This window comes from Arvicola amphibius, chromosome 6, assembly GCF_903992535.2.
Source record: "Arvicola amphibius chromosome 6, mArvAmp1.2, whole genome shotgun sequence".
NCBI classification, from domain to species: domain Eukaryota; kingdom Metazoa; phylum Chordata; class Mammalia; order Rodentia; family Cricetidae; genus Arvicola; species Arvicola amphibius.
In genome coordinates this window covers 27,181,950-27,199,739 of record NC_052052.2, presented here as the reverse complement: position 1 = coordinate 27,199,739, position 17,790 = coordinate 27,181,950, and the positions used below count along the sequence as shown (strand labels likewise).

Sequence of the window (17,790 nt, the reverse complement as noted above, 5' to 3'; positions counted from 1 at the left end):
CACCTTCCCTCTGACAGGGCTTATCCAATGATTTAGCCACCAAGTTTTGTCTCCTCAACACCTCCTTGAGAAGGGGGTTGCCCTTCTGTGCAGGCTGTTCCTGGGGAGGGAGGGGGGAAGGAGAAGAAATGGGAGTTGCAGAGATGGGTGCTGGCCTTGTCCCAGCCGCTGGCTTCCCTCATCTCCTGAAAGACCAGCAGCTTGGGACATTAGTAGCTCCAGGTGGGCTTTGCACAGTGGCTCTTCAGGGACTACCAGGTATTCCCATATCCTGAAGAAGCCTGCTGGAGACTTGAGTAGACAGTGACATCCAGATCTGGGCTGCTTCATTTTATTTTGGGCTGGCTCAGTCTGGCAGGGAATGCAGAGATTCCCTATATCAGACTACAGTCATTTTGGCTTCTGAGCAGGCGGGGGGGGGGGGGGGGGGGGGGGGGGGGGAAGGGATGGAGCTTGAAGGGTTAAATCTGTGGCACAGAACTTGCTGAAGCACCTAGGGGCCAGCACCTGCTGGTGCAAGTGGGAGGGGCCTGCGGGAAGGCCTGGCATCTAGGGATCATTTCCCAACAGTGGGAATTTGCATACACACCAGTTTCCCCATCAGCCTCTTGGCTCAAGTAACCAGGAAAAGCAGGAAGAAAGAGCAACTGGGGCAGCTACTTGGAATTTGATCCCTTGCAGCATGCCTGGTGACTTGAGCTTTGGTCTCAGGAGTCACATTCCGTCCTTGCCACCCTCTCCCGTTAAGCTCACACGTGGATCACTGTGGGCCAGGCAGCTGAGGCCCCGTGAGGAGGGAGGTGAGTCGCCCAGGGCGGCCTCGCTAGTGAGTGGGGCTTGAACTGGTGCGTGGCTGCCTCTAGCTGCCACTGTCTGTGGCAGCCTCTTGTATGTCTGGAGAGGTGGTCTGTCTTTGTGTCCTGTTTACAGGTAGGGAGGCCAAGGCCCTGTGACTTGGCACCACCCTTCGAAGCCCGCTTTAGTGGGCCAGGGGGTAAGAGGTGGTTGAGAACCTCGGAGTTAAGCTGAAGCAAGTCACAGAGAAGCAACAGCCTTGGCTTTGAGCCTGGCTGCCTGCGTAGCTCTGCCCGGAAGCTAGATTGAGAAAGAGGCCTGGAGGCATGGCTCTGTGGCCGGCTAGTCCAGCTGAGCTGGCTTCCTTGTCAGGAAGCATGGGTGCCAGGGCAGGCATCACAGAAGGCCTGAGCTGACCCTCTCTTCCCCAGGGCCCAGCCCCAGGTGGCACCTTTTGTGTGACTCCATAGTCCTCGTTCCTGTCAGTGAACATCAGGGCCAGGCACTGCCTCCTGACAGCCACAGCCTGCTGGCACTAATGCCGTTGCCTCTCTGCCCGTGGGATCCCCTCATATGTCACCCCCCTAGGACAGTCAGCAAGTGACTTCAACTCTGGTGAAGGACCAGGCAGAAGAGTTTCCCACTTCCCCTTCCAGAGGACCCTTGATTTCAAGCTCCATTATGTTGTATAGAGCCTGGGCCCTCCTGGGCAGCTGAAGTGGGGGCGTTATAGTTGTCTCTCTGGTAGGACATTTCTTCCCATTTCTGCAAGGGCTTGAGTCACAGTAGACTGGTGTCAGATTTTGGGACCAGGGACAAGTACTGAAAGCCCTGCCCCAGCCTGCCTTCTTCCTCCGTGGGACCTTGGGCAAGTCATTCAGCCTTGCCAGGCAGCTGATAATGAACTAGACGGTCCGGTATTTTAGCTTCCTATCCCGTAAAGACAAACAGATGCCCATAAATAGCCCTTTAACCTGAGAGCACACTGGAGTGTTTGTGTGTCTTGTGTGTTTTGTTTCCCGTTTGAGATAGGGTCTCGGGCAGGCCAAGTTGGCTGGGAAACTTGCTTTGTAACCAAAGATGGCCTTGAACTTCTGTGCCTCCCACAGCTTCACAGAAGCTGGGATTGCCAGTGGCTGCCCCAGCACCAGGTGCTGAGGAGAGAATGCCGCACACAGCTGGCTGCATTCCCAGCTCCTGAAACGACAAAATGTAGTTGGATTATAAAGTGTAAGTAAGGCTTTGCCATCTCCTCGTGCTGATAAAACCTCCTGAGGAGGCTGGGAGCAACGAGCTTGGGACAGACACCTTGAATGTCTGTGGGAGAGAGGCTCCCAGCTCATGCATGGCGAGGTACCCTGATCCCTGCCTCAAGCAGAGATCTCTGACAGGGTGGCCAGGCGCTGGTGGGCAGGGCCCCGGGGGTGACATTTTCTTCCTCAGCATCACAGCTGTGTTGTACCGAAGTCGCTTTTAAAGCAGAAAATACGGCTACACCGGCCATTAAGTACAAACCCAAGGACTTGTTCAAAAAGGTAGGATTATTAAAGCTGTAATTTCTTCCATTTCCCCCAGCTGACAGTATTTGTTCAGGGACTGTGTGATAGCCTAGCCTTTCATTTAAAATATTTAGTACGTGTGTTCATTTTTGAGGTTGGAGCAGGGAGGAGGAGGAGGGAGGGAAGCATCTTCTTGCCTGGGCTTGTCTAGGCTGGGGAGCAGTTTGACGTGGATGGGGTCAGTCCTGTGAAGCCACCTACAGGAGTCACGCTTCTGGAGGCTTCTAATGAGCAGTTCTTGTGTGGCAGGAGGCAGGTCACACGCCCAGCACGTATTATCTCTCTGAATCCTAGTGACAAACCTGTAAGGTGGCTGCCATTAGTATTCCCATTTCAGAGGATGAGGAAACTGAGGTCTGAGAGGGACAGTCCCTTCGCTCCAGGTGGCAGTCAGTGGCAGGGCCTCTCCATGCTGCTGTCCCTACCCCAGCTCTCCCCAACCCTCGTTCTTGAGACACCGAAGATCTGGGAGGAGGGCCCGGAGTGCAGCACCCTCACACCCTCCCAGATGCCCCGCCCTCTAAGGCTATAATGTGGTAGATCGGTTCCCTATTTCCTACCCTCAATTCTACAACATAGAAAAGGGGAACAGCTCCGCCTGCCACCACTATCCCGCTGAAGCCTCAGGGCTCTCTGTTGTCACACTTCTGCTTCCGGCACCTGTCACCCGCTGTGTCCAGGGACATCCCACCGCCCATCCAGGCTCAGCTCCAAGGGACCAACCAATTCTGGAAACCTTCCTTTCTGAGGACAGGGAATGATGTCAAATGGCTCCCCCAGGGTGAAAGCTGGAGGCCACCTGCCCTCCTGGGCTCCTGTCACTCCAGCCCTCACCCTCTCCCCCCAAGCATATCAAAGACAACTAGCTCTTCAAGGACTCACAATAGCCTTTATTTTTGACAATCTTTCCACTTAAAATATTTCAATTTCGTATCTGTACACAGCATACATGTGCCCTCCCACCCATGGGGAAAGGTTAACAGGTGTGGGGACAGAGGGCCTTGGAGCCCTGGTGGGGTGACGGGGTAGGTGGACAGAGCGGGCGGGTAGGTTATAAGAAGCATCTTGCTTACTAACATGAAGCTTCATGCCCTGTGAAAAGGGACGAAGCCGCATTGGCTTGAGGGGGGCCTCGGAGGGCAGGCACATGGTGCCCAACTTGCCGGCAGTGCCGGCGTCCCAGGGACAGGGTGGAGGGTGGGGTCTAGTAAAGGCCTCTGCTCCCCTAGGCCTCCCTCCCCGCCCTCTGAGAAAAAAGAGGGTTTGGGCATCAGCCACGGATGGACGGCCTGACCGGCAACGTCTCCTTAAATGACAGAGATACAATGTGTATCAACAGGGTGATCGCTTCTGACCCGTGCGGGATAGATAGAGGTGCCACAGGGCCAGAACCAATCCTATGGGATCTTTGGTTTGAAAATTCTCTTGCCAGCTCCTTTCGTCCCTCTTCCAAGGTAGGCTAGGGGCTGGGGACCGATCTCTGATGCCTGACAGCCCCTTGAGCCACCTCCTCGCTTACTTACTGAGGTGCTGGGACTTGTAAGAAAGGATCTCGGCAGCCAGCTGCTGGGGGTCCAGGAGCTGTGGGAAGCGCCCCATCACAGCTTCTACCAGGTGTGGGGGGAAGACGCCACACAACTTGGTGTACACACCAGCCCTTTCTTTGGCCCTTTCGCTCACCCTGCCCCAGGGGCCCCCACTAGCCCCTTGGCTGGGCCTCTGGGGCTCATGAAGGACTTGGGTGGGTGAGGGCAAAGGGTACGGCTCAGACCAGTACTCTCTGGCTGGAAAGGTGGGCAGCTGGGGCACATATTCGGTGGGGACACTGAAGTGGCCAGCACCAATGGGCTGTCTAAAGGGAGCAAAGGCAGGTGCTGCTGGGAGCTCAGACCCATAGGTGTGATAACCAGCATAAGGACCCCGAGTTGAGCCCGACTCCCCAGGGCTGCCTCCTCGCACCCCCCATAATTCCGACATCTGGCTCTCCAGGGAGCCAATGCCTGAATCAAGGCACTCCTGGGAGGTGTATGGCAGTGAGTCCGGGGTGTGTGGGAGCCACTCGGTGGGCCCAAAGCTGCCCCCACTAACAGGGAGGCTCCTGCCAGCTGTACTAAAGGTCTGTGTGGAGCCTTCTTGGTGGGGGCCTGGGGATGATCTGGCCCCCAGTTTTTTCCCATCTAGGTTGCTCTGCTCAGCTTCTGGAGACACAGAGCGGGGCTGAGAGGCAGGGGAAGGCCTCTGGCCACTTTTGTCCTTCACTGGAGTCCTGGGGGGTGAGAGGAGGGCATTAGCGCGGAGCTCATCAGCCACGGAGCGCTGGGGGCGGCTTGGCCGCTCAGGGTGGAAGAACCGGCACTTGATTCCATAGGTACACTTCCTCCCTGCAAGAAGGACAAAGAGTGTCTCAAAATGGGGCCAGAGAGAAGAGGAGGCTCAGGGACTTGGGGTTTAGGTGGTCTCCACAAGGAAGCCACCAGGGCACAGGCAGGCCTAGGTGGATGGGCAGGCAAAAGGGAAGGTAAAAAAGGCTACTGAAGACGGAGCTGGGTCTCACCATAAGGACATGGCTGCTTCCTGTGTTCAGAAGGCAGTGACTTCTTACGCAAGAAGTTGTCTAGGCTAGGCCCATGCCGTCCCAAAGGGTCATCAGGGGGCATGAACCTGTGGTAGATGAAAGGAACGCTCAGGAGAAGGAAGTCATGAAGAGGGCCCAAGGAAAGGGCTGGACAGCCAGGCTTCCTGGGGAGAGATCAGGCCCCAAACTGCCTGTCTGCAGGATGCCCCAATTCTGAGTTTGCAGCTGGCTCACCCCAAAGGAAGAGGGGATCCCTCAGTTCAGAGGGGTATAGCTCAGGGTTACCTTCAGGGCACTCCCCAGGCTGGGAGTTCTCAAGAAGCCACAAGCTAACTGCATCTTGGGATGTATGCTGCCATAGACTTACTGGAGAGAGCCATCGAGGAATGCATTGGGTCTGTCTCAAGCTAGCTGCAACCCCCCAGCCCCCAGTCAAAAGCTCTGCTGGCCCCAGCCTTCTCTCCGTTACTCACGTCACTGCCTAAGCTGCAACCCAGACCATGGGCCCACAGAGTCCACCCCCGGTGTCTCTCCCAGTTCCCAGTCCTCCAGCAGTAACGTACTTGTCACTGACGAAAGAGTACATGAGCAGCCGCTCCTCAATGAAGCGCTTCCACTCCTGCCGCTCGCCTTGGAGGTCCCGGTATGTGTCATTGGAGACTACCACCCCGTCGGATTCATAGGCCAGCTTCACAATGAAGCGGTCATCGTAGCACACCACACGCTTGCCACCTACACGCCTGGACGGTGTGAACACCAGGATCTTCTTTTTCTCTAGTTCCCGCAGAATGTGCTGGTCTGGGGGATGACAGAGGTGCAGGTCAGGGGCCCCTGGGGACCCTGAGACACCCAACAGGGCTCCATGGCTCACAGTGGCTGGGCTCAGAGGCTGTTCACACCAGTTTCGAGAGGATAGAAACCAGGCAGCCATGTGGAAACCAAGTGCCCCTGTGTGCATGAGCATCCCATTCAGCAGGAGCGCCGAGCCCAGGGTGGTTCTTCCTGCTTCCCCTCTGGCCTGTATGCCCTGCCTGCCTGTGTCCCCTACCATAGGGGTCCAGGAAGAAGTGTACTGGCCACGTCCCTCACACACTCAGAACAACGCTCCCAGCCTTGTTCAGAAGAGGCTCAGGAGTCCCCAGCCTGGCCTGGCCTTGCAGACTTCTAAAGAAGCTGTCTTCTCACTCCCTCCTCCTCAAGGTGGGGGCTCTCATGGTGGGGTGGCCGCAGCCTGAACACAACATGCATTCTCGCTGTGCTGGGTTAAGCACTTCCATACCGTCGCAATTGCTCCTCTGGCAGTGTTTGGTGGATGTTGTCGGCACACTTTCACCCTGCCCCATTTCAAGCTGAAGAGCTCAAGGCTCAGAGCCGTAAGACCCTTGTCTGGGTTACTCGGGGCCAAGCCTCTCACCTTGTCTTCTTGGCCCAGCACCCACGGTCTCAATCATGAAACTATATTGCCCCTCTGCCACTGGGGATGCTGAACAGGGGATGCCTCTCTAATAGGATGAGACACCTCAAGACTACACAAGGTGACTCCCAGCCATTCTCCTCTGAGCTGGGCTGCTGAAGGCAGCAGGCACTGGAGAAAGACAGACTGGTCCTTGCTTATAATCTAGAAGGTGTTGGCCCTATTCAAGGACTCTTTTGGGGAGCACCAGGGTGGCTGGTACAGTGAGACCATCCCACTTGCAGCACACATACCTGTGATGGGCACATCTGGCCGAGGCTGTTCCTTCCTCCATGATGGTACAAACACTGTGATGTCTGTGTGGCCCCGCTCCAGAAACCAGTTCACAGCCAGCAGAATGCCCCGACAAGAGAAGACTTCCTTGTTCCCGTGACTGGCAGAGGAGGGATAAGTTAGCTCACAGAGTAGCCAGTCTGTGGTCACCCAGGCCGGAGCAGAAGTGGGAAGTGGGCCACGCTCCAGCCCTGCTTGGCCTTGCTGGGTAGCTGCAGGACTCAGTCCCTGGCTCTCTGCCTGTAGGGCCTAAGGCCTTGTCCCTGGGCCCGTTCCCACAGCGCCTGGTGGCCAGCCCCAGATGGGACTTTCCCTAAGATTCCATCTCCTCAAAGTGTGGATCCACCCAGGAATCTAGCCACACTGGCTCCCCACGTAGGGGGGAGGGTCGGGCCACTTGCAACATATCTGGGGGTGGGTAAAGGTGATGGGAGACTTGGGGTTTCTGCCCTACCCAGGAGCCACGGGGACCATGGGGACACAGATTTGCACACGTAGGCTGAGTCACTTCTTTCCCTCAACACTACACAGCAAGGAGGCACCAGCGGAGGAGGAGGAGGAGGAGACGGGGGGGGCGGGGGGGGGAGGGAGGCACCAGCCATGTTAAGCAGGAGAGAAACCAGACTGTTCCGGATTAAAGTTCAGTCTGTGTGCAAGGTCTTGGCTGGCTTGGGTCCCCAAAGGGTGCAGGGAAGGAGCATGGGGAGTCACCCTTCTACAGGGGTCAGGAAATAACAACCAGGAACACTCCAGGAAGTTTTCAGGGTGAAAGTGAAAGGCCACCTCTTTTCCTCTCAAGAGGCCAGTTCCCTGCAAGCCTGCCCCTCCCTGCATGTCTGCGTGCGTGGGGGGGGGGCGCACTGCCGCCACCCCAGGGAGGGTGTGACTCCTGGCAGAAAGATGGGCAGGAAATTGCTGGGGAACTCTGCTTGCTCACAAGAAGGGCTGGGGCATCAGGCCTTGGGCTTGTTCTATCTAAACATGGCTTTCCTCAGAAGTAACCTAGCTGGCTCCTAGGCTGCCCTAGCCTGGGTCTCTGCCCGCAAGCTTGGCGGAGGGTACCTTTCTTAGACAAGCCATTTCACACCAGGGGGGCTTGAGGCCAAAGATGGCTGGTAAGGTGGAGTTCCTGGAAGTGCTGAAGGGGGCTCCCTCCCCAGCAATCCCGGCCTCTGGTTAGCCCCACAGTGAGCGACTCAAGACTCATTTGGCAAATAAAACAGAATAAATGTTACGCAAAAGAGGCAAGTCCATGGCAGACCACATCCTGTGGGTAGTTTTGGGGAGAGGGGGTGATAGCTGGAGTCCCAAGAGACAGAGAGTGGGAGTAGGGCAGCTGGAGGCATGGAGGCTATCCGGGGGCGGTGGGGTGGGGTGAGGGTGAGGCTCCAGAGTCTCTAAGTCTCTGAACGGTAGAGGAAACAGAGTCCTCTCCAAGGCCGTACTTCCAGCCTCTCCTTCCCCACCTCCCATGGAGCCTGCTCACAGTGGAGTCGAAACTCACGGGGAGTGGCAAACCTGGCCGGCGGCAAACCTGTCCGCTCTGTGCTCCCCCTGGAATCATCACCAAGCCCACAAGAAGTACACTATTACCCTCCCCTTCCCCTCTGTTCAGAGGGTCCAGAGAGGGTAACTTAGTCACCATGGGTCACACAGCAGCCAATGTGAACAGAACCACTCCTGTTGGCGTTTAGGTACCAACAGCCCTGATGGCTGGGAAGGGCACCTAGTCCACCTAGACCATCTCAGTGCTGGGAAGAAGACTCCCTGACACGCACAAGTAACCTGGCTAGTGCTAAGAGGTGAAAGCCAGACTGGAGTGTGGGGCTACTGGATCACTGTCGTTTCCCTTACTGAAGACGCAGAGAGAACATGCGACAAGAGGAGTTTCAGAACTCAAGCATCAATGGCGTGCATTCTGCATATGGAGAGGAAGGGACACCCCTGAGCCAGAGAAATGATGGGCTCGGCAAATTCTTACACTTCCTTTCGGAAGCCAGGTGACATGTCAAAACCTCTGCGGAACATCCCCGTCTGTGGCTTCACAAAGCCCACGGCCCCATCAGACTGTCTCCTTCCCTGCACCATCTGTTATCTCCCCAGATGTGAGGTGGTCTTCTTCTGCACCATGGCTTACTGTCCTGACTGTGCCATGTCCACACATTCCCTGACCTCTCTGTGGATTCACGGGCCCCTCCTGGACCAGCCAAGTCAAGCTTGAGGATCTTCCGATGTACTGCCTCTGGGCATTTAACCCCCTGGCTGGGGACAAGTCTCATCTCAGCCGGGCTGGTACCGGAATGTTCCCTCAGCAGGTAGTCAGAGCCCTATTCTTGGCAGCGAGAGCATTTGAGGCCTGAGGCCCAGAATGCCCACCCGGACTACTCATTCAGCTCACTGCAATGCAGGAAGCTTGGTTGGCCCAGGAAAACCAACTTCCTCCCACCCTCAGAGTCCCGCAGGCCCCCGGTCGGGGCCCCTACCCAATCTGATGGGCTGGGTATATGGAAGACTCCAGCTCCTGCCCAAGGACAAGGCAGGGTTAGCCTCCCCAGGTATAAAGAACTGCCTGGGCTGGGCCTAATGAGTACAGGAAAATTCCCTTAGAAGGAAACAGAGGTGAATTTCCCCACGATTTGCATATGGTGGGGGCTAGCCCTTGTGTGTGTGGAGAGCAGCAGGGTAGGAACCAGGCAGCTGCTGAGACAGGAAGTGTGAGGCTGGAATTCCCCTTCCGTGGCCACCCCAGCTCAGAAACCCCCAGCAGATAGGCAGGCGGGCCGGCAGACAGTAGCTGTCTGTCTCTTTGGTATCAGCTCTCCTGAACCCCTCCACTACTGCCCCTCCTCCCGCCCAGGCCCCTCCTTCCCCTGCCCAGGATACAAATACACATAGCACATGGCTGCCCACAAGACACCCAGCCCACGATTCCTAGGGGGGGTCAGACCTCTCCAAATTCCTACCCTGTCTCAGAACCTCCGAGAGAACAGCAGCCTCTGAAGGGACAAGTTTGACCTGCTGCCCTCTGGCATGGAAGCCAGCGTTTCTCAGCCTTCCACCCAAGATCAGTTCATTTTAAAGATGTGAAGACGGACCCAAAGGTGTTGAAGAGGGCTGCCCCCCACGTACCAGCTAAGTAGGGCCAGGGCCAGCTAGACAGCTCACTTGACCCAGCTGGGTTGAGAGTAGGTGGGACCAAATGCCAGGTAGGGAAGAAGCTGGCATCGTGACAAGTTGGGCAGTTCACCTGGGACAGCCCTTGGGGCAACCAGGAAGGAGACTTCCCCTCTTCCTGTTCTCTTGCTGGGGTCTCCCCTGGTCCCTGCCAACAGGAACTTTTCCTTGTGTGCGATCCACCCAGGCCTGACTCACCCAGCCCGTTGTGCAGGGAGCTAGGAGAAAGCAGGACTGGAGGGTGCGGCCTGGATGGAAGGGAGAAGTCAAGGGCTCCTTAAGGTCGGTCAGAGGCAGCCTGGCTCAATTTCTGCCTCCACCCCGCCTCCTTCCCTGAGCAATCTGCAAAGGTCTGGGAACCCCCTGAGATGGGTCCAGCCCAAGCAGTATCAATTCGGCCAATATAGATCCCATCAGGGCTCACGTGAGCCCAGAGCATCAGGCCACCTGCACACACCCAGGGAGCCAGATCCGGCCAATAGGTCAGTCCTGGTTAGGGCTAGGACGCTGGCTCGCAATAGTTAACTAAGCCTTGCTTCTGTGGGAGCGCAAGTCTAGGACAAGGATGTCCCAGAGGGCTCAGTCACTGAAGAACAACTATTCACTTAGTACTTACAACTCTCCACATTTTATGCATTTTCTCCCCTCAAGGGCTACCTGAGAGGAAAGACTGAGGAGAGTGAAGAAACGGCTCAACTGGTGAAGCGACTGGCTCCCAGAAAGCTCGAGCCCACAGGTCATTCCCCTACATTGTCCTGCCTCACATCAGAGGCAAGAAGAGGACTGGTCTCAGGAGAGACCACAGTACAAAGTACACTATGGGCACAGAAGGCTGAGTTTGAATGCTTGCTGCTCATTTATCAAGGGCCGTGACTCTGGGCAAGGGTCTAAGCTCCTATTTTCCTTCTTAGGACATTCATGAAATACTCCAAGAACTCTTAAGGTTTCAGGGAGCCTCCTGGCACATGGCGGAACGTCACAGAGAGCGTTTGCATTCCCTCAACAGTTCAAAAGGAAAGCAAAGCTTTTCTTTTCCCAAAGGAAGAGCCACAGACACCTCCACAGGTCCTGTCCTCATAACTGACACATACCTCATGGCCACATTGCTTCCATCGATGACCACAGGCCTCAGATCACTGCCCTCTTTGTCCTCCTCTGGGAGTGAAGGTTCTAGACAGGAAGGTTTGGGGGTGCTTCCGCCCCTGGGCACCAGAGGGAGCTGGGGGCAGGGGTCTGTGGAGGCCTGGCACTCCCGCTCGGTAGCTGAGCCATGCTTCACTAGCTCCCCCAGCACCGTGTTGGTATCCGCTTGGACCCCCAACTTCTGCAGAACACTGTGGATCTCAGAGGATGAGTAGCCCAGCTTCCGAAAGAAGTCGACCTTCATCTGCAACTCAGCAGAGGTTTCTTTAGCCTCAGGGTCCTGGACTGGCTGAGGGCGACCCCGGCAGCTGTGGCTGTCCTCAAGATCCCACAGACTCATGGTGGGGCTGGCTTCTTGGACAGGTTTCTTTCCACAGGGGTCACTCATATCTCAGATTCTTGGAAAGCGTCCATCACAGTTCCTATTGGCGAGACCACAGCGTTAGGGGCGAGGACTACCCACTGTAGCTCTCTTTCAGCCTCTCTCCCTCACAGGATAAGGTAACATGATCTGAGCTGACACTAACCAAAGCTATCCTCCTGTGTCAGCTCAGACTGTGATCTCAAGAGCTCTCCGCAAGGAGTTATTCTTATATAGGGGAAACTGAGGCACTGACAAAAAGAATTTACTCAAGGTCATCAACTCAGAGTTTGTGACACAAAAACTTTCAACTTGTCTGACTCCACCCCCAAACCCTTCTTGTTCCACAAAGGGACCCAGAAGGCAGGGGCGGGGCTCTCAGAAGGGAACTGAGGCCTGGAAGTGCGCAGGGGACCCAGGGGCTTCCCCGTTGTGGCCATCGCCTTCGTTCTAGAATCCCATACTAAGAGCCCAGGGCTGGAGTCCCATTCCGGGAAGGACAAGTTTCCGGGGTGACCCACAGGGAGAAAAGTTGCTGGGAGACTCTGGTTGGCTACCAGGCCCGATGACGCGAGGCGGCCCCGGTTAGAGCCTTGCGCATGCTGTGTGCCCCAAGACACACCGCTCCACTCATCGGGGTGAACTCGGCGGGGTCCCCGCGATCCGCAATGGAGACGTGAACCGCGACCCTTCCGAGGCCGGACCCAACACAGCACACCACTCATGCCACCCCGCAACACTCACTCACCCCTCCGAGTGACGGACGCAGCCCGTAGAGCGTCCATGGAGCCGAGTCCCGAGCTCCGACTGCACCTTCGTAGCCGCGACAGGCGGGCAGGTGCTTTAAGGGCCGTGACGCGGAAGCAGGGCAGGGCCGCCGCCCCTTCCTGCTCCGCCTCGCTCTTGCCCCGGCCCCGCCCCCGGCGACCCGTGCTGGTCCCGCCCCGTCCCTGACCAGACCCCGCCCCAGCATCCTTAGTCACGCCCCTGGCCACTCCAAGTCTCGGCGGCTTGGAGCTTGTGCCACCCGACAGCTTAAGGCAAGCGCTGCAGATACAAGTTCTGCGCACTGTGCAAAACCGGAATAGCATGGCCTCGATGGCTCAGCTCAACAACTTGACAGGCCCACCGACCTGGTCCAGACTTCCAGGTGCACAAGTGAGGCCACCACCATCGGAGGTCTCACCTTCCTGTTAGGTGGAGACCCGGCCACTCCATTTCAGTTCCATAGGCTGTGTCTGAAGCGCCTTCAGAGATGGAGCCAAACTCAGGGTTAGGGGAACTTTTCCTGAAATAAATACCTTCCAAAGACAGGAGGACACCACCCCAACAGTGGTGGAGGAAAAGCCAGGGAAAGGAGGGACATTGATGCCAGTCTTTTTGGGAGAGTTCATGAAGAATGCTGTTAAGCACACTGCAAAACTCATCCTATCATTCACTCTCAAGAGATGACAGGTCACTGGTCAAGATCCCAAAGATGAGCACAGTCCTTTACTGTATCTACCTGGGGCTTAGGTGATGGACAGATCCTTGTGCTTGTGGACCTTTTATTTCCTTTGGGTTTTGTTGTTCTTTCTGATACACGGTCAAGCTACACAGCCCGTGCTATCCTTGAAGAGCCCAGTGGCCTCCTACCTCAGCCTCCTGAATGCTGCAGTTATAGGTGGGAGCTATCCTGCCATCTCCATTTACCCACAGAGATGCAGAAAAGGTTGAATGGCCTCAGGCAGAGACACCAAGACCAGGAGATTCTATTTAGAGCATCAGGGACCACTGTGAGCATTCTGGGGGCCAGCGCTGATCCACGGCAGAGGGATTCTGGCTGTCACTGTGTGTGTGTGTGTGTGTGTGTGTGTGTGCCAGAGAAGAGAGAGGGGCAGAGGAGAGGGAAAAAGGAACCTCAGGACCTGCACATGGAGGACAAAGTCTATTACATCACCTGTATGCTTGTATATAGGGAAACTGAGGCTCGGGAAGCCAAAACACTCAAAATGAAGTGCTTGTTACGTTAGTCGTGTTACACTTGCTTGTCAAGTATAGGTGTCCCCTAAGAATGCTGTCTATTTATTAAAATGGTTTTATAGTAAAAGACACTGCATATACAACTGCACATGTTCAGCCTAAAATGATAACAATAATTGTATTGGCTTTATTTATTTTTTAATTATTATATTGATTTATGAGCATGGGTGTTTTGCATACCATGTGTATATCTGGTACCCCAGCAGGCAAGAAGGAGCTTAGGATCCCTGGAACTGGAGTTATACAGATGGTTGTAAGCTGCGATGTGGATGCTGGAAGTCAAACCAGAATCCTCTGAAAGAGCAGCCTGTGCTCTTAACTGCCAAGCTATCTCTCCAGCTCCCAATAATAATTTTTAAAACCGCACCTATGTTACACTTTGTGTTGTTTTTTAAAGATTTATTTCATTTACATATGTGAATATTTTGCCCCCTTCTAATTTTGTGTGCCACATGCATACCCGATGCCCTCAGAGGTCAGAAGAGGGTGTCAGATCCCCTGGAGCTGGAGTTAGGGACTGTTATGAGCTGTCATGTGAGAACTGAACCTGAATTCTCTGCAATAGTAATAAGTGCCAAGTGCTCTTAATGGTTGAGCCATCTCTACAGCCCTGTTTTGTGTTCTGAGAGAGGGTCTATTGGAGACCAACCTAGCACTGAATTCACTAAGTTGCAGAGGCTCCCCTTGAATCCTAATCCTCTCCCTGAGTTCCCACATGCTGGGGTGAGAGGCATGTGCCACCATGCCTAGCTTTCTGTTTATCCATCATCTGACATGACAAATAGGTTAGTGTGATGCCTTTGAGGACGTCTGGGTGCCCCAACCACACCGATTTCCCTTGTCTGGAGGAACTGCCGTGCCGGTCATACCCCCCATGTTGCACCCTTGTGTGCTGTGCTTTCTGTTTAGAATTTTAGGTAAAAAGACTCCTTCTATAATGATATTGTTTCCCTTTTCACACAGGCTTATGATGGTGAAAGTCCATGTCTGTGGCCTGCATACTATCCTTTATTTGGTTTTCTGCTGAAAAGCATCCTGCTTCATGGAGAGACGCAGAACTACTTATTCCTTTACTTGTATTGGATGCTGTGTCTATGATTTGGATATTAACTGTTTTCTTCTTTCTCTTTTTTTCTTTTTCTCTTTTTGGTTTTTCGAGACAGGGTTTCTCTGTAGCTTTGGAGCCTGTCCTGGAACTAGCTCTTGTAGACCTGTCTGGTCTCAGACTCACAGAGATCCGCCTGCCTCCGCTTCCCAAATGCTGGAATTAAAGGCATGTGCCACCATGTTGGCTTTCTTTTTTTTTATTTGCATGTTTATCTATTAATAAGACCTTGCTATGTAGACAAGGCTTGATCCCAACTTGTGATCTTCTTATCTTTGTCTCCTGAGTGCTGGGATTATGGACGTGCACCACCGTGGCTTGCCCTCATAGAACTGGAGAGCTGAGAAAATGTCACTCAGAGGTTGGGAAGGGTAAAGTTAAGGCCCAGAGTTGGTGGGGGTGGAAAATCTGCAGCCTTCCCTGCTGCAGCCCTCTCCTTTGGATACCTGCTTTGGGAGGCTGCGAGGAGGAAGTACACATGGCTAGTTGGTCCTGAGGTTGTTCCTTAAGACTTACTAAATGTCATCAAAACATGAAGGCTTGTTTGGTTCTTGGTCTTATTTATTTATGCTGGGGGTTGGGGGGAGGCTGAACAGAGAGGGGATCCAAATTCTATTTGCTGAGTGCCAGCTCATGACTGGTGCTGGGCATGTGGTATGCTCATGGTCACTGCTGCTGAGCTCAGTACACTGCACCCTCATCTCCTGCATTCCCTCTTTCGTGTGTGCTCAGTGATAGTGGGCATCGCTCTCTATGGCAACCGCTTTTCAGATGGTGAATTCACCAAGTGACATGTCTGAGTTAAGAACCACTTCATCTGTCTCGGTTGTCCTCTGGTGAGGGGACTGGACAGGGGTTCCACCAGTGTTTCCAAGCCCTGGGCTGTCCGGCACTAATCTGAGGCAGCTGGCAGAGCCAGCGATGAGTCACGCAGTTCCCCAAAAGCCACAGTCTCCCTCTCTTCCGGTTTGTGACGATGACTCCTTCCTGAGACACCCTCTTTTGCAGAAAGCCCTGGCTGCTCCTGAGAAGCCATGTTCCATTTACAACTGGGTTTTGCAAGCACTGGCCCAGTTCCCAGGATCCCTATGGACCCGATCATCCCAAACCCACGTCCCACTCTGCCTCTCGCATGTCTGTCTTGGAAGTTAGGCTTTGCTACTTCCTTCCTAGAGTCTTCCTGTCCTTTGTCACCTGGAGAAGGTCTAGAAACTTCTGGACTGTCACCCCTCAGGGCACAGTGGGGAAGGCTGGAGAGAGAAAGGCCCCAGAAATGACTCCAGCTCAGTCTGGGGATGACAAAGGAACTTGAGCCCTCTCTAGAGGGCTGGACAGTGACTCTCATGCTGAGTGGCTACAGGGTGACTAGGACTCCCGCAAGCCAAGAAAGAGCCCTCCTGGGTTTTGGATCTTTATGTGGGATCCAAGGATGGAATTCAAGTTGTCAAGCTTGTGCAGCAAGTGCCTTTACTTGCTGACCCATCTTGCTGGACCTGGTGTGTGTTTTATTATCTATCTACCTACCTACCTATCTACCTACCTATCTACCTATCTATCTATCTATCTATCTATCTATCTATCTATCTATCTATCATCTATCCATTTGTCTATCTATTCATTAATTAATTTTCAAGACAGGGTTTTACCGTGTAACTGCCTTGGCTGTCCAGGAACTCATGAACTTGCTCTGTAGACCAGGCTGTCCTTGAGCCTCTGCCTCCCAAGTACTGGGATTAAAGGGATGCACCACCACAACTCAGTGTATGTTTTAATAAAAAAAGAAAAAATTAAGATTATTATTACTTTTTGAGGGAGGGTTTCTCTGTGTAGCCTTGGCTGTCCCCGAGTTCATTCTGTAGACCAGGCTGGCCTCAAAATCAAAGGTCTGCCTGCCTCTGCCTCCTGAGGGCAGGGATTAAAGAATTTCTTCTTCTTTTCTTTTTAATGTTTGGGTATTTTGCTTGCCTGTTTGTCTGTGTACTACATGCATCCAGTGTTCAAGGAGGCCAATAGAGGATGCTAGATCCCTTGGAATTGGCAGACTGCTATGAACTACCACCATATGGGTTCTGGGATTCAAACCCCATCTTCTGGAAAAGCAGCCAATGATCTTAACTGATAAGCCTTCTCTCCAGTCCTGGTTTTAAATGGTAACTGAAAAATCAACTTTTTTTTGTTTGTTTTGTTTTCTGAGGCAAGGTTTCTCTATAGACCAAGATGGCCTTGAACTAACAGAGATCCGCCTGCCTCTCTCCTGAGTGCTGGGATTAAAGGCGTGCACAACCATTGCCTGGCCAATTAACTTTTTTTAAAATCAGGTTTTCAAACGTGACACAATATATTTGTATTATCAGCTTGTTTTTAAAAATACTTCTTTTTGTTTAGGTTTCTTGGTTATTTTGAGACAAAGTTTCACTATGTAGCCTTGGCTGTCCTGGAACACATTACCTCCGTGGTTCTTAACTTTCTAACTCCGCCACCCTATAATCCAGTTCCTCATGTTGTGGTGATATCTCATCATAAAATTATGTTCATTGCTACTTCACAACTGTAATTTTGCTACTGTTAGGAATTGTAATGTAAATATCTGATATGCAGAGTGGCTGAAGGAGTCACAGCCTGCTGCTCGGCTTGAAACTGTGGCAGTCCTCCAACCTCTGCCCCCTGAGTGCTAGGGATACAACATGCGCCAGGTTGAAGTATTTGTTTCTTTGGAGCAGTGTCTGATCCTAGGGTTGGGACAGGGAAAGGTGAACCTGTGGCACCTCCTAGTGCCAGATAGTTGGGACACACCCTTCTATGGGAGAAAGGCACAGGGTAAAGAGTGCTGGGTGGGTGGAGCTGCAGCAGCTCCAGCTGGAACAATGTTCACAAAGGACTCAAAACCGAACTTTCATTTGTTTGTTTTTGTTTGGAGACAGGGGTTCTCTGCGGTCATTATGGCTGTCCTGGAGCTCACTCTGGAGACCTCGAACTCACAGAGATCTGCCTGCCTCTGTCTCAAGTGCTGGGATTAAAGGTGTGGCCACCACTGCTGGATTTACAGAGCAGGACGTTTGATTCCAGCTTCAGCTATCTCAAAGAATAAGCTGGAGGGGGCTGAAGAGATGGCTCAGGGTTTAAAAGCACTGGCTACTCTTTCAGAGGACCTGCATTTGATTCCCAGCATCCACGTGGTGGCTCACAATCTGTAACTGCAATCCCAGAGGATCTGATGGATCAGACACCCTCTTCTGGTCTCTGTGTACAGCAGACACACACAAGGTGCATAGACATACATTCAGACAAACATCCACACACATAAAACAA

The 17,790-nt window shown here is 53.6% G+C and overlaps 1 protein-coding gene across 1 annotated transcript; it reads right to left on the bottom strand.

The window, feature by feature from the left end:
- Positions 1 to 3,223: 3,223 nt before the first annotated feature.
- Zc3h12a (zinc finger CCCH-type containing 12A) lies at positions 3,224 to 12,211 on the bottom strand. The gene is made up of 6 exons (XM_038335241.1): positions 12,103 to 12,211; positions 10,942 to 11,415; positions 6,637 to 6,776; positions 5,493 to 5,727; positions 4,909 to 5,015; positions 3,224 to 4,735 (listed from the first exon to the last, which is right to left on the bottom strand). The coding sequence occupies exons 2-6, from the start codon at positions 11,379 to 11,381 to the stop codon at positions 3,870 to 3,872; spliced, it is 1,788 nt and encodes a 595-aa protein (XP_038191169.1). The 5' UTR covers positions 11,382 to 11,415; positions 12,103 to 12,211; the 3' UTR covers positions 3,224 to 3,869.
- Positions 12,212 to 17,790: the final 5,579 nt, after the last annotated feature.

What these genes read in the sequence shown, in the direction of transcription:
- Zc3h12a (XM_038335241.1), bottom strand. Translation starts at nt 11,381, where the DNA reads ATGAGTGACCCCTGTGGAAAGAAACCTGTCCAAGAAGCCAGCCCCACC. An exon ending in GGAAGCAATGTGGCCATGAG is followed by an intron (nt 6,777 to 10,941) that starts GTATGTGTCAGT and finishes CTCCTCTGCCAG; the next exon opens with TCACGGGAACAAGGAAGTCT. An exon ending in TACTCTTTCGTCAGTGACAA is followed by an intron (nt 5,016 to 5,492) that starts GTACGTTACTGC and finishes CATCTACCACAG; the next exon opens with GTTCATGCCCCCTGATGACC.